The sequence below is a fragment of the Thunnus maccoyii genome, chromosome 1 (assembly GCF_910596095.1).
Source record: "Thunnus maccoyii chromosome 1, fThuMac1.1, whole genome shotgun sequence".
In the NCBI taxonomy this organism is placed as follows: domain Eukaryota; kingdom Metazoa; phylum Chordata; class Actinopteri; order Scombriformes; family Scombridae; genus Thunnus; species Thunnus maccoyii.
In genome coordinates, this window is record NC_056533.1 from 3455671 (window position 1) to 3472500 (window position 16830).

At 41.9% G+C, this 16830-nt stretch overlaps 1 protein-coding gene across 2 annotated transcripts in view; it reads right to left on the reverse strand.

The window, feature by feature from the left end:
* Positions 1-6556: 6556 nt before the first annotated feature.
* Positions 6557-16830, reverse strand: part of bnc1 (basonuclin 1) — a 70356-nt gene continuing 60082 nt past the window's right edge. For both annotated transcript variants that reach the window (XM_042408846.1, XM_042408836.1), the window contains exons 2-5: positions 16554-16656; positions 14108-14343; positions 9627-11731; positions 6557-8993 (exon numbers count right to left, since the gene is read on the reverse strand). In XM_042408846.1, coding sequence (XP_042264780.1) covers positions 8183-8993; positions 9627-11731; positions 14108-14343; positions 16554-16656 — 3255 coding nt within the window. In that variant the 3' untranslated portion in view covers positions 6557-8182. The remainder of the gene's footprint in view (positions 8994-9626; positions 11732-14107; positions 14344-16553; positions 16657-16830) is intronic.

Consider the following 16830-nt stretch of genomic DNA (forward strand, 5'->3'; position numbering starts at 1 on the left):
CGGACTTCTTTTTGCAACCAGTGGCATCGCCCCCTGCTGGCCATTAGAAAGAATACAGGTTTAAGGCACTTCCGCATTGGCTTCACTTTTCAGGCCGGGAGCTATCCGTTTGGTTGCACTACTCGAGTCCACATTATGGGTTCCATGAGGGAGCGCTAATGCATACAATTAATAAATACAGAAAAACAAGTCCCAGTGGAGAATTGCAAAGAATGTTGAATAAAACAGTAAAAATACTTAAAATAAAATGGGGAATAATGGTGATGGCAAGTGGAAGCATTTCAACTCTACTACACTACACAGTTAGCAACTTGATTAAATGAACAAAATCACTCTGAAATAAAAATTAGTCTGTCACAAAGTTTAAGTTACCCGCAAGCGAGTGGCGGAGGCCAGAGTGAAAGTGTGTGCGGGCACAGTGTTAACGACGGCTGGAGCGAGGGGATCGGTGACGGTGGTGCCCTGTGAATGCACTGTGGGGTTGATTCTGCTGCAGCAGACCTGTCAAAATCAACACTCTTGCGTTGGCCCGCGCAAGCACAGATGCCTGGCCTATCCTAGAGGTTTTTTTCCTCGATTACATCGCTGTTAAAGATCCCCTATTAAAAGATCCCCTTCAAATGTGCTTTCAATCTAAGTGATGGGGCCTAAATCCACAGTGTGTCCACACAGTCATTTAAAAGTTGATGTGAAGCTTATATGAGGCTTCAGCAGTCTGAGTTAGTCATATCAAGTGGATACCTGCCACATTTACAGTCTTTTTACCGTCAAATTCCCTCTTTGTGTTTCCTCAGACAGTGTTTCCCTGTTGAGCTGTGTAGGAAGTATAGTAACAAAAAGAGGGACTTTGGCGCTAAAAAGACTGTAACATTGAAAGATATCTACTTGATTTGACTCATTTGGACGCTGAAGCTTCATATTAGCCTCAGATAAACTTTTAAATACATTTTTGCACAGAAGGAGGACTTTTGTCCCCCATCATTTACATTGTAAGTACATTATGAGGGATCTTCTAATGGTCAGTATGAACTGGAGGAATGATTACAACAAGAAAAACATGTTTCAATGTTCACTTGGGCTCTTGACTGATGTTTTGAGACAGATTTGAAAAATTGTGAACTTGTCATTCACAGCTAAAGTCATCACCAGACCTTCACTAAATACTTATGAATGAACTGTTGTATTATATTGTATTCATATGGACCATGTACAGTGTTTAACATAAACGTTACCATTTGATGTACTGCACCAGAGTTAGCTTATAGCTAATTTTCATCTGCTGTCCCTTCAGCAGGTCACAATTAAAAAGCTCCACTGTCATGCTCCACATTCCCTAAAAAATACAGATTCAAACATTACATAACACAGTTTATTTAACACTACAACGTTGATATAAATTAATATTGGGACTCAGTCAGCTGCACAGGATGATGATGGCAAAAGTGATGAACAGACGTTAATCAGGGGGAAAAAAATGAGGGAACTGTCTTTTGTCTTATGTTTAAAAAGGAAAAAAAAGTGGAGGCCATGGCACCAGAACAAATAAACAAAATTAAATCCTTGGCAAAATTTCTCAGACTAACTTATTGACCAGAAAGTAGCCATATATATAACTATATAGTGAAACATGAAGAAATCTTGTTGGGGCTTCATCAGTGCCACTTTGACTCTGCTGCCACCTTCTGATACAGCAGCAGTTCACAACTCATGAAAAACATCCAGTTCTTCTGCAGGTTACTTACCCTGTCTGTCTGTCCGTCTGTCTGTCTGTTATGTAATACTCAATCACCGGAATACTCCTAAAACATTTTAATTCCACTTCAAACCTTTTTAATAAATGAGAGCCACTCTTGTAAATTACACTGATAGTTGTGAGACCAGTGTTATGTTGAATTCAGTTTCCTTCATCAGTTGGTTTACTTACATGTTCCCTCAACAAAGGTTAATACTATTTAGACATTATCTACAAGCATAAGTAAAAAGAATACGTTTCTTCTTTGAAGCAGCACTACCCTGATAAAACTGCAACTGTATTTAATTGTAAATGTATTTCAAGAATTTTGCACATTTTTAAAAACTTTAAATGTTAAAATACAGATTCATAACATGTGAATTGAGGACCAGGATTAGATTAAATCCTGTGAGATAGAAACGCCAGGAGAAAAGTCTGTGACTGGTTTTCTACGCCACAAGGGGGCACTACAAACCTGCAGAGGAGCAGAGAGGATCCAGTAGAAGATTTCATTTCCAGCGTCCAGGGGGCAGACTTGGGGCAGTTCCTACTCCTGTGCTGGCACGCCTGCTGAAAAGAAGTTGGACAATGATCAGACTTTATTTTGTGTGCACCAATGAGTTTAGGCTGTAGGATGGTACACTGGTTCTATGATAGTCAGTTAATGGAGATTTTATCTATGAAATGAGTGTTCTGTGGTGTCTTTCTTAATTGCTTAGAACTTCACAGCTGAGATAATGGTGGATGTAATTATAATGTAGAGGATATCATAGCAGGACAAGTTGGGACACACAAATGGCTTTGATGAACATGTTACAGTCCAGAAAAAAAACCCTCTCAGTAAAACTTTCACTTAAGCCTGTCTCCTCATGCCTCCTCCCTCCTCCCCTCTGCTTTTACTCCTTTCCACCTCCTCCTCCTCCTCCTCTTCGTCCTCTTCCTCCCTCAGCCTGCAGAGTATTTGGAAGAACAAAAGTCATCTGCTGTCCATCTGGCCGCTGTGCCGGGCGGTAATACCCCCTCATGTTCCTCAGCTTCCCAAGCACCCGTGGACAATCCATTCTCTCCCCCCTTCTCTGCGTTACCCTCCCACTCCACTCCCCCTCAACACCCCTCTGCCCCCCGCCAGCCCTGATCCCCATCCCAGGGCCGAGAGGTGGGATCCGGTGTCAGTGCCCCAGAAAGACCCCTCTCTCTGGAACATGTGGGGGGATCAGCAGCAGTGTTGTTCAGAGGGCTCAGTTTCACTGTTTGGGATTCTCACAGTAGCGTGCACGTATCCATCGCTTCCCTGGTGCCGCCTGAGAGCAAATCTAACTTCCCAGATAGCCATCATCTGATGCATTCTCACGAAAAGCATGAGAATTGTTTGTTTTATTTAAATTTTTTGGGTACGCCGTGGAGATTAAAACTCACCCAGAGTAATAGTCAACATAATACAAAACGGTGTCAGCCTGTTAACAACATATTTTAGTTTTGACCATTATTTCTATCAGTTATGATAACACTGTATTCACTAAAATAATACTGTAGCTGAGATCTGGGAACAGCCACACTGTTTTATTGTTAAAGCTATATTAATCAAAATTTTTATGTATTCAAAAAGATCACATGACTATGATGTGAAAGGCTTCCCTAATAGGGACAAAGCCACAGAGAATTATCACCAACTTTGCAGCTCTTTTTGGTTTTATGACCCACAATTATTTCCTGTTTTAGTTAAGTCTCTCTGGTCTCATCAGCCTGGTTTCCAACAGCAGCAGCAGCAGGCAGCTGTTTTCAGTGAAAATGGTCTGATAAATCCACTGTACACTACCTGCCCAGCACCAAACAGCAGACAGTTAGCAACTAGCTGGTGAACATAGCGGAGCATTTGTCAGCCATAATATTGTATTCAGGCCTACAGCTTGTTATGCTGCCCCCAAGTGTACAAAAAAGAAATGAATGCCGCTTTAAATCGACGTCTTCCATTGAGTCTTAAAAGTCTCATTTGCTTAAAACAAGTAAAAAAAATCCATGCAATAGGATGACTTCAACCTGTTTCCAAGGCATCAGCTTGTTTCAGGAATGTTATTTGTCTTGATTCTAGTGAAACAATTAGCCTTATTCTGTCTTTTAGAAACTGTCACTGATACTGTCAATTTCCTGATTGGTATTGGCAACAGGTTTAAATAATCTTACTGCAAGGATGTTTTCTCTTGTTTGAGGAAAACATGTTTTTTTAGGGTTCAATAGAAATTACTTGATAAGATTGATATTTTTTGCAGTGTAAGTCAAGACAGTCATAGCAGTTAAACCATGACGTGGGGCCTGTAAGCAGTGATGAATGTTAACAACTGATAGTGTGGGTAATGATTTTACAGGGTTTTTTCTCTCTCTCTCTAATAAGTCTGACTAACCAGGAGGTTTGTTTCCAACCTGTCTGATCGTCTGACTGTTAAAGTCCGACTACATATTTTGGACATCTGTCTGTGTTTATTGTATCACTGTAGCAATGTTAGCTGTAAGCTAGCTAATTCTTTATTATTTTCTTCCACACCTTCTCCTTTTTTTCTTGTCTCTGTATAATATTGAGGATATTAGAGCTTTGATAAGAACACATTTTTGCTGAAGTTGAAACTTTTTCAAGTCATGTGTTGGCATCACTTTGTGCTGCCCAGGACGAATCAGTGTCCTCCGGTGTCCTTGCATTGACTTTTTATGCAATTGGGCTGCCTGAAACTCTTCAAATTCAGTCTGAACACACCTCTAGGAGTATGGGAGGAAAGAAGATCAGGACATGACAGTTTCTGGTGGTAAATACACTCAGATTTTATCATTTTTTTCTATGAAATTTCTAAAAAATCAATCTTTCCTAAACACTACATGTGTATTTTAGCAAACTGTTGCAGCAAAGGCTTCATACTTTCCTCAGTCTGTTCCATATTTACCACCAAACAGTTTCTGAAAGTGGTCCACTGCTTCTTAAAAATAGCCCTGAAGATGCAAGTCGTTCCAGATACAGATACAGCTCTGTGGAGGAAGCTGAGCAAGTGCTCCACCTCTACAGATCAACCAGGTTCTCTGCTGAATATTGTCGCCTACATACAGCACACAGGAGGGACTGAAATAACCCATTGTGCCCTCTCTGAGTGGTACTAGATTTCTGCAACGTGCCAGAGAAAAATGATGGGGGCCACTTGTCAGAACTGGGTTTTTCAGCTCGTAAGTGATGAGGAACAGCTCTGCAGGTTCGCTAATGTACAGTAAATGTGATGGGTGGGTTGAATTGTTGAGTTATGCAAGGCTTTCAGCCCTCTGTAATAGTGCAATACTTTGGCATGTTGCGTAACAGATTTGTCCTCCTCGCTTTTTCAATGTGGGCCCAACGATACTTCCACTGTCCCTGGTCCATTTCCATCCATGCCCTTTAACTTTGCATAGCAGTATTGCAGTGATTAATTCACCTCTTCAATGACTGTGAGAGCTTTTTTTCAGGTAGTGTAGTGTATGCCATTTTTGAAGCAATGCAAATTTTAATCACTGCTGAATGTGACTACCATCACAGTGTCTTCCTTATTTTGTCATACCAAAAGAAAAGATCACCAAAATCAAAATGCAATCAAAACAATATTAATCAAGTTCTGACAAATATCTCCCGGCCTGGCAGATGTTTTTTTCACCGCTGAAGAATACTGCTTCTGCATTCTTTCTCCGTGTTCTGTTAGGTTTAGAAGCTGCACCTGTGTGTGCCTATATGTCTGTTTCTGTGTCTCTAGCTGTATTTTGTCTGTTTTGTTTGTTTGCTTAGTCTGGATGTTGTAGTAGTGAGGGGGTCAAGCAGAGGTTGATCTGAACCCAGTCATTCTGTGGACCACACCCTTCCTCAGCCTGTCAGCAAGGCCTGATGGTAAGATAACCTCTGAAGACAAGTCCTGCTAAATGAGCCATTTAGTTGATTATTAACGTCTACATAATTGTTTTGGGGGTTTTTTTCTTAAATTAAGTGAAACATTTTCCTGAATTTGAGGTAAAATTTAATGTGTTTAATGTGGAACAAAGAGCTTAAAATGAGGCGAAATAATGCAGGTTGCTCAATTAATACATCAATGATTAATGAGTTTTACACTAGAACCAACTCATTAGATAGAGTCTCTCACTACTTTTAAAGGGTCACTTCACCCAAATTACAAAAAGGAATATTTATTCACTTACTCCTGTCAACAACTGTGCTGTCACTACTTTTCATAGGGACTATTTCTTTAAGAAGCTCCAATAAAAACTGATCACAAGTGATATTGTGTCTGTTTTTGAATTTTTTTATGTAATTGTTTAGTGTTGTAAGAAACAGAAATGAACATCTGTTCACCGTCATTGCAGAAAAATATCTAAACAAATAAAACCAAAACTAAATGCATGGCTATACAGCATGAGGTGAGTGAGATGTAATTTTTGTTTCGTTTTATAATTTGGGTAAACTCACATGTTTTGTTTCTATTTTAAATGACTTGTTAGGAGGAATATCTTTTGCTGTGAAGCCGCATGTCATCCATCCAGCAGCCCATTGCTTGATGATGTGTCTGTTAGTGCCTCATCGGAGTTGCTCCGCCTAACACTGAGTATTACAGGGCCTCAGGGGAGTCAGCCTGGATCAGATGATACTGAGATATATATATATATATATATCAGTATCTTCTGATCCATATATATATATATGGATAGATAGATAAATATACATGTGTCACTTTTGTTGGCTCCCCTGCACTCCTGAAAAGTGCCACATGAAAATGTGTGCTGAAGCTCTGCTTATATTTTACAGAACAATAAATGTCATTCCTCACATGATAAAAGTGATGATTGCGCTTATTTTTATTGGATAGAAAATTGAATGGGATGACACTTGCAAACATATGGCTTTTTATTTAATTGGAATGAATATTGTAACATTAAATCAAAGGAAACATGAACACCTATCAACATGTGTCAGCTTTTGCTCCTTTTTTTTTTAACAAATCCAAACAACAAACAAATGGGGTTTTAAATCTGGCCCATTGCATTTAAATACAGAATGAAAAAAAATATGCAGAATACAGAGCAGAACCAGAACAGTAAACCATGATGAAATAATCAGACATGTACAACACAATGTTCTTGTTCATTCATTTTTAGAAAAAAGAAAAACATGTAATGTTAGTGGTAAAATTAACCTATTTTAAACAGTATATTTTTTGGTTTCTTTCAGATAACAAATTACTCTATTCACAGAATATACAGTTCAATAAACATTTTGTTTACCAGTTCTTTTTTTAGGGTGTGCTCACGTGTGGGGCCATTATTATAAATTGCTTTTTTTTTCATTATTATTCCTCAGTGTTTGACTCATTCACAGTACATGCTTCTAGCCTCCAGACACAGGGTATCTTCCGGTCCAGTCAGTCAGGATACTGCAAGCAACCACACAAACAATACAAGAGCAGTGCCTTAACCAATCAAGTCCCATGAGCAGATGTCTTTACAAAAGCACCACCAAAATCAAGACTTTTTTTCACCCCGATCAGTCGAAAGTAGATTTTTTTTTTTTTTTTTGTAAAGTTTTATTTTATTTTACAACAGAGCCCAAACCTGAATACTGCTGTTAATCACAAAGTAGATGAGAAAAGACTGGGCGGGCCCTTTTAATACTGCATACCCCTCATACAATATGAAGGGGTTTTTATACACACCTGTGGACTGAAAAAATCTTTGGCCAACATTAGCAGTATGCAACAACCAGAACAGTAAAGACAGGGAACATTGCAGATCATATAACACCATACAATAACTTATTGGTCAAGCTCACAACACTATAGCTTTTTAACAAAGACTCTTTTTGAAGACCATTGTCCAAATGAACAAAATGACACATGTAGAGGTTACTTCACTACTGCTTTTGATCAATACATTATACACAGCTTCACAAGGAAGATGTGGACATTTGACAACAAAAACACCAGAAAAAATTACTTGCATGGTACAACAGTGTCATGGATCAACTCACACTTGGACAGACATGGAAAAATTCAGTTCATACAAATGAAATTTTGTAAGGTTTAAACTGGGCTGTAAGGCAAACCAATACAAAGAAATCAGTACTGCATTTCAACAAAAGATTGAGACTCATCAAGTTTGTTTTTCAGTTGTTCTTTATATGTTGATGTGTAAACATAGACAGATGCATCTAATGTTTTATCTGTTTTTGCTTCAGAAAATTCATTTGTTCAAAAAGAATGTTGCCTCAACAAATAAACTGATTGTACTTTCTTTTTTTTCCAAAAAAAATAATGACAACAGGGTGGACAACAGTATGGAATTTAAAAAGTGCTAATTGGTGAGCCTTTTTTAGGTGCCCAAAAAAGTAGAACAACTTTAACAACAACAACAAGACAATTGGAATGAAGGAAATCAGTCATGTTGGCATATCAGTTCAAATCTCTACTCCTGGTCCATAGTGGCACCTGAGCTAACAGCTAGGTTCCTGTGGAGATTTGGGTTCTGGCTGTGCCTGTTTCTGCTTCGTACAGAGGAGAAAGATGTATCACAACCAGGAACTTTACACTTGTGCAGCAGTCGCAGATGGACAGTCTTGTAATGGGCCCTGAATGTGCCCTTGTTGCTGTAGACCTTTTGGCAGACGTGGCAGGTTATCGGAGATCCACCCCCACCTCCTTGAAGCCCGCCCTGTCCTCCCCCAACGCAGCCCAGGCTCCTCTCTCCCCCGAGTGCCAACTCCTCGCCCCCAGGCCTCCTCACGCTGATCCCATCGCAGCTTTCATCACTGTCCTCCATGGGGAGCGCTTCCTCATCCTCTTCAATCCCCTCTCCTTCCTCACTACCAGCTCCATCTGAGTCCCAGGAAGATCGAGCACCGCTGCGAGGTGGGACAGAGGAGGAGGTGCTCAGGTCCAGGACTGCCCCATCCTCCCCACTACCACCACCTTCTCCTCCTCCTCCTCCTCCTAATCCCTCTACCTCTCCCAAGGGCGACACCTCGGCGCTGTCTGGTGCGGTAGACATTTTGCTCATGGGGAAGACCAGACCCATGCGATTGTGTCCTCTGAAGATCACGGAGGTCTGGCTGGTTGGGTCTCGATGGGACAGATCTCTGTCCCGCTGGTCCTGGCAGAAGTCCAGGCCAACAGAGTCTCTGTCTCTGCAGTGGGATGAGGGTGAGTAGAGGACATTGGCTGGGCTGAAAGAGTCTTTGGTCAGCAGCTTGTGGTGCAGGTTCAAATTTGCACTGTGTCTGTAGATGAAAAAAATCTTCATAAAAAATCAGCTAACTGTATTATACACCACATGGTGGATGTCTTCTTTCCAAAAACCCTGAGGTACCTCAACAACATACATTTCCCTGCCATGCTCATGTGACTTAAGCCATCCACCCTAAAATGCCATGGAAGCAACAGAAAAATGCAAGATTGTGTTCTTTTAGATATGCTAATGAGGTTTCAGCCAGCGGCTTCTTGCCATTTCTGCCAAGTGGCATTCCTTTTTCCCCACATTACTTGCGGTACAGAGCAAGTGTAAAGAACAGAAGACATTAACAAGTCAGGGGAGTCAAATCCGAAGCTCAGTATACGTTTCCCATTAAACAATGTGAATCTTATTGTCTATGTATGTAACAATGTGCTGTAACAGGCCAGATATACTCCAAGCAGCCATGCTTGCACTTGTGTCCACATGTGCAGACTGCATTTACTGTACAGTCTTAATACATTTTTGGCTGCATGTGCAATATTCTGCACAAATTTATGCTACACTAGTGGCTACATGGATTTCAGCTTAAAGGCCCAAGAGACAACTATTCTGATGCTTTATTACTTTATATATCTGATACTCTGTGTTGAAACAATAGGAAAATATGGTTGCCCCTCACCTGTCTCTGCTCCTGCGGGAAGGGAATGCAGCATTGCAGCCGTCCACTGTGCACATGTGCATCTCCTTCAGGTGGACATTTTGGTAGTGCATCTTGACGCTGTAGGGATTCTTAAAGGTTTTATTGCAGATCTCACAGTGGTGTGACAGGTCAGCGTCAGGGTTAAGGTGAGACGAATCTGAATCACCATAGTCATCTACACAGCCATCAGACCCCTCTTTCTCATGGTCTGAGAGTTGGAGAGCGCCCCCATTAGTAAGCCTGTGCTCACCCTCATCCCATCTGAGCTCTGAAATCTTCTCAGCTCCATGCAGCGAGTTGGTACACTCTCTTTCCTCCCTTTCTTCATTGCCATTGGGTTCCTGACAGAGTAAATGGTTCTCCCGAAGGTTCTCAATCAGTCTGTTTTCAAAGGGGGAAGATGTGCAAGTGATGACACCTGCTTCAATTTGCTGTGGCCCATCATCTTTGTCCTCCCTCTCTGTCATCTCGCTATCTAAGGTTTGATCCAACAGATGCTTAGCACCTTCTGTTTCCCTCTCTTCACCGATGTATGCCCCTCTGTCCTCCTTCTCCTCCCCAGCTCGTCTTGAGCACATATGCCCTTGTGCTCGGATACCGTCATACTCTTCGTTGTCCCTGCCCTGTAAGGGAGCTTCATCCTCAGAGCTGCTCCCCTTATCCATCTGCTCTTCGCGCTCCACTGTCTCCTTCTCTATTTTTATTGGCATGCTTGACTTTCGAGACTTTTTCTTTGGTATGGGATCTGTTGTACAGAGTTCAGGAGCTGTGGTAGGTTTGACAGGAACAGAAGAGGACAGGAGGGGGAGAGAAGGTAGTGTTCCTGGGGTGTTGGCGAGCTCTGCTGGGGTAACCAGACTTCGGTAGAAAGGCAGGACTGGCTGTACTGTTTTTAAGTTGGGAAAGAGGATACCACTGTGGCCCATGCTGGGGAAGGAGCTGCTGTGGAGCTTGGAACCAGTGTCCACATGGCTCACCATGTAACTGGGAACTGATTTATGACTTTCTGCAGAGCAGGCAGGGATGGGGGTGCCATATTCAGGCCTCTTCTCTCCTTGTGAGCCTTCATCACTAGACAAGTTGCCCCGCAGGTCTTTGTCCCGGTTGTTGCGGTTCATGGGCATGTGCAGCCTTGGGTTTGGGTTGGCACTGTGGCGATTGCGACTGCGCAGCGAGCTGAACACCATGTTACAGCCCTCGATGGTACACTTGTGCTTAATCTTCAGGTGCACTGCATTGTAGTGGATTTTCAATGTGCCTTTGTCATAGAATGTCTTCTCACAGGCATTACAAAATACACGACCCTTCTTCAGAGATCCTCCTCCACCACCACCTCCTGAGATCCCTCCACCACAGCTACCATTCCTGTCCATGGAGCGCAGCTTGCCCTCGGGTGACATCTGTGTTACATCAGAACTCATGGAGGGTGTACATGGCGTGGAGGGTCCATCAGAGTAGTTGTCGCTAGTGGAGAAGTCCTCAGCCTCGATCTTTGTGGTGGTGGACAGGCTGTCCATTGGTTTGGCTCCACTTCGGTCTAGATCAGCAGTGAATGAGACAGAGCTGGAACCTAGCAGGCTGCTTTCTGGAGGATGTGAAAGAGAGAGGGGGTTATCCCTCCCGAGACCATCCCGCCCTTGATCATCTCGTCTCTGACTCTGCTGCTCCACTGACCCCCGGCATGGCTGCTGGTGCTGTTGGTGTTGCTGGTGCTGCTGCTGCAGTGCCCCTGTTGGTGAGCCCAGAAACGGAGCTGGAACAGAGCCCAACAGCTGGAAGGGCAGCATGAAGGCCATGCTGTTGATAAAGTTTTCAAAGTGGTGCATGCTGTTGCCACTTAGCTTCTCCACTTTGGATGCAGAGAGGTTGGCAGCAGTGCGTGGGGTGTTGCGCTCAATGAAAGTGCGGATATCTGAGTTGGTGCGTGTGCTTGGAACCAACACTGACTGGCCCTCCTTGTCCTGCAGAGCCATCAGCTCAACTATGGACTTGGTTTCGCCAAAACGCAGGAACTGTTGCAGAGTGGCGATCTCCTCCTCAAACGTCATGATGGCCCACCGGTCCAGCACCTTCCCGGCCACATCCTACAGACAGGACAGGATGAAAGTGGACAGCAACATGGTACAGGGAAGGGGAGAAGGCATGGGTATGAAACAGATTGAGAAGGAGAGGGAAAGTGGTAAAGAAAAAAAAAGAAAGGAGAAGGGAGAGAGCAATTTCATCATTAGCATTGGAAGTGTCTGTTGGGTTGCTCATACATATTCACAGAGTAGGTTAGGTGACACACCCTATAAAAAAGACTGGCAGGGCAGCTAAATAAAGGAATCAGATGGAGTATTAATATAAGCGGGCAGCCCGGGACCCTGAGAATCCTCATTACACATTTTATCCATACTCCGCTCCAACTGCAAAACAAAAGGTGACCACGCCTTTGCAGTTTTAGCCCCAACCCTCGGGAATGATCTTCCCCAGTACATCAGATTTACTGAATCTCTGGACTGTTTTAAGCGGCTTCTAAAAACCCTTCTTTACAGGCAAGCCTTTTTATAGAGCTTCATCCCTGTCTTATGTTTTAGTTCGTTTTAGTTTGGTCTGTTTCTCATTGTGCTGTGTTTTATATTCTAATTTATTTTTACTTATTTATCATTTGTATTTTTCGTGTGTGTGTGAAGCACTTTGTAACTGTGTTCTAAAACATACATACTTACTTACACACAAACTGCGTTTCATCTTGCAGGTCATTTCTCTTCATTTAAATCATGGGGATTTACCCGCTCTGCATCAGCAGTAGCAGACAGAAAACACACACATACACACACACACACAGCATGGTGAGAACATGCATATGAGCATGCTTGTAGGCACGTAGACTCATACACACCCTCCCAAAGGCATGCAAAAATAAATACGTGCACAGACATACCACACACACACACACACACACACACACATACATACATAGACACATAAGTAAGGGAGGGGTGATCAGAGGGGGCCTCACATTGATCAAGCGGGTCTTCTCTCCCTTAGCCCAGCAGTAATCACATGTGAGTTTGGGCGTCTTTGAAAGTGAGGAGCAGCTTCGTGCCGTAACCGTGATTAATATTTCATCACAGAGCATTCATTGGGCGCCTGTCGAGGATTCTGACTCTACTTTCGCCATTAGATGAGCTAACATGAATTAAACGCGGCCCAACTTGAATACTTGATGATGTACTAATCGAAGTGAGAGCTGGCGCTGACACAGTGACTGCAGCCCAGGCCTCAGCTGGCTTGGCTCCGGCTTGAGAGGAAATCTTGAGCAAAAGACATAATATTTACAAATCTACCCGACACAGTTTGGAGACCTCCCCAAGCCGGTGGTACCACAGCAAACTCATGGCATCGGTTGCTAGATCACATCCCTCCTCTATCCCGTCTTCAACCGTGCTCTCCTTGTTTTTTTCTCCTCTTCCTCCTTCTTCTTCCTCAGAAATTATTTCTGTCCCTCCCTTCCCCTTCTTGCTCAGCCCATCGCTGCCATGGCCTCGCTTAGAACCAGTTTGCATTTCAGCGGTCTCATGCTGGCATCCAGGCTGTTTTTAAAAGCTTTTTTCACCCTAACAACAATAATACTAAATATTACGTTTGGATTGTTTTCATATTCAAAGGAATAGTTTCATATTTTGTAATATGCTTATATGATTTCTCTCTAAGAGTGAGATGTGAGCATTTACATGAAAAACTGGAAGCAGGGGGGAAAAAATGTCCAAAGTGGAAAAACACACCTATGAACACCTGTACAGCTGTTATTTGTCTTTTCTTAAACTTCTTCAATAACAGAAATGTAGAAATGACAATTTGTGTTTTTGAAGTGGAACGTCATGTCGACCAACATCCACCCTTCAGTACAGAATCTCTGGCTATAGTGTAGGTTGCCAAATACAGTGGGTGAGCACAGGGTTTGGTTATGGTTCCTAAAGACACGATGGTGTCAAACTTGACCACTTCACTGTGACAACAAGATTTCAGGAAGCTGCACATGTTCACTGCTCCCAGCTGATGTTTGACAAGAAATAGTTCCAGCCCGTAACTTCTCTTAAAACCACAAATCCTTTTTACTTCTGTTTGTGTATGGACTAAACAAAGATACATCATGTTAATTACTGTACTTCAGAGGTGTTGGTAGATTTTTTTTGTTGTTGTTGTTTTTTACTTTGGACGGAGCCCGTTTTCCCCTGCCTTCAGTTTTAATGCTAAGCTAGGCTAACCACATCCTGACTCCGTGCTTAATGCTCAGACATTACATCATCTCTCTCTCAGAAAGAAGACAAATATGCCTATTTTCCAAAATGTTGAGCAAATATTTTAAAATCATCAACTAGTTTTATACCGGTGTGGAGAAAGGCATAAAAGGCCGAGGTTGAGTCCTAACAGCATGTACACACATTGAAAAGAGTCTTTCCCCCCTTGCAGCTCACCTGGAGTACGTATCCTCGTATGTAGTCCTGCAGCGTCCAGTCGAGTGCGTTGAGGATCTGGATGACTTCCTCCTGTTTGAGGACGGAGAAAAGGCGGTCCAGGAGGATCTTGAGGCGGATGGGGATGGCTTGGGTGCCATACAACATCAGGCTGCAGATATCGAACACCACATTGGAGTGCACAATCTCCACCTGGCTGCTCTGGTACATGTGGTGCAGCTTCAGTTTACTCAGAGCTAGAATACATACACATTAGATTTGGATTAGATTACAGCATAGGCTTTGAAATAGTACGCAGCGGCACACCGCCACCGCAAAATGATGAGCGCCGCTGCTAAAATTTCACACGATCGTTAATATCAATGGGCCGCTAGTAATTTTCACACACTATGTGAGCACAATAACACCCTACGTTAGCATGGAATTGTTTCTCCTCATTCTTCAAAGGACATTTACGTGAAAGATAGTTATAATAGTGGCGTAGCTCTGTTGAGGAATAGGGCAGTGCATCGCGTGTGCGTTGCGAGTGTGTGGTTGAACGAGTGACAGAAAAGTGATGGTGAATGTGAGGGGAGCCGATGAAAAGGTTAGCAGTAAGTTGTCAGTCTGGCAGTAAATGTACAGTACAGACTACAGTGTGTCAGTTAATGAACGCTGCAGCTTCTCAAGACCAAGAAAAGTCATGTCTGTTGATTCCCCAACGGCGGGAAAAGTGAATGGGGTTAACCCTGAAGACAGCAACAATGGGTTAGCCTAACCTGACCAGGCTCACTGAAGGTGGACACTGAGGTGTGAGTAAAAATAGTCAAAACTGAACAATTTCTACATGTAAGCAGTATAGAAAAAAAAAATTGAAAAGCAATATGGATCAAAACTAAAATTCTGTTTTTTTTAGTTGCTGAAAAAGTGATGAGTTACAGATGTGATTTATACAACAATACATTAAAATACTGAAATAGTGTATAAGCAATAAGTAATACATTTGACAATATGAATAAAAACAGAATAAACTGTTGCTGTGGATATACTCCTTCATTAATATTATATCACTGGTATTCCGCTTTAGTTGCTGAATGCATATGATTATCTGGACAGGCATATGCTATGTACTACATTTTTATGGAGCAAACATGAATACATGAAGTGCATTTTGAAGAGCTGATGTTCATAATCTGCAGATATCCTGATCTGGTTTGGAAACTAAATGAAGGCGTTGATGATTCTCACTGCACCCTTTACTATGCATGAGTGAAAATTGCTGGAGACGTTAGTACAATTACTGTAAGGCTAGAGAGCTCCACACTGTATTTTACTTCTAGCCTCTCGGAGCATAAACAGAGCGTCCTTCACAATAAAATCCTCTTCATGACACAAAGCATCCCTTAAAAATGTGTTTTAAGGGAAATGTGGTCTTAATTCAGCAGTAACAGTAACACTGTGTAAAACTGTGCAGTTACTCACAGTGTAATCATAAATGATGGTCTTCTTTGTTTACAGTTGCTAAGTATATGTGTACAATATGATACAGCTGGAGGGCTATGTATAACAATTAATGTTACAGTGATATAATACTGATTATTAGACTCTCGTTTCTACTGGTATCTGTCTATGTTTGTCTGTGTCTGCTCAGTATTGGAAAATCACATTTAGAAATTCACCAGTAACATCCAGAAATGTGGACTCAAGTCACACGGCTCAGGATTTTACTTGGACTTCAGCCATTTGACTGACCAAAGATTAAAAAACATGTTATAACATGAATCAACTCTTCATTTTCCCGACAATCCTACTTAATCACTCCGACAGCAGCCGACTACGACCAGCACAGACAACAGATGACACCTCGCATTATCACGTTAGATGTAAATACTCATCTGTGGTCGACAGAAAATAGACGGCAACATGCAAAACATTCAGTTCAAAAATGACAAGCAATTGTAATTGTGTCACAGGAGTAACATACTGTACCAGGGCATGTCGGGTCATTTTGATTTGAAATGTTAGGAGCTCTATTTGAAAGTAATAAAATACAAATGAAAAAGCTGTCAATTTAATCCACAGAACATTCTATTTACTAAAGAAATAGTCCCTACGTAAACCCAACACAGCATTTTTTGTGTATTATCTACAGAAATGGATGTTGCTGTAAGATTTTTTGAATGTAAATTTTCAAGGCTGTGAGCGCCAGAAATTAAATTCTATTCACCCTCCTTTGTATTGAGGTGGAGGCAAGAAATTTCAGAAACAGATATGTCAAACCTGTGTATTGCTAGATAATACTATTGGTAAGAGAGAAAATGTCTTTTTGGGAAAATAAAAACATAAATGCATGTCCCTGTCCCCATCTCTAAACATACTATTTATTATTATCAGTGAAGGGAGCCACAGTTTATGCCTCTGCATTAGGATCCTCTCCAGCAGTAGAAACTTTGCAGTGAGCTCTTACCGTGTGCTACCCAGCCATGTTTGCAGTTTTCACACTGCCTCCTCTTCAGCTTCCCAGGCTTGAAGCTGTCACAGTTACAGTTCACCAAAGTGCAGCAGATAGCCTGTCGTACACACAAAAACACATTAAGTGTTAAAATGTAAAATCAGCTTTTTATTTTAGGCGCAACCATCATTAATTCTCATTTTAACAGCATGTATCATGTCTTTGGAGTTTTTCCAACAGATACAGTCAACAGATACATGAACATTCAACATCTCCTTCTTCCAAAACTTTT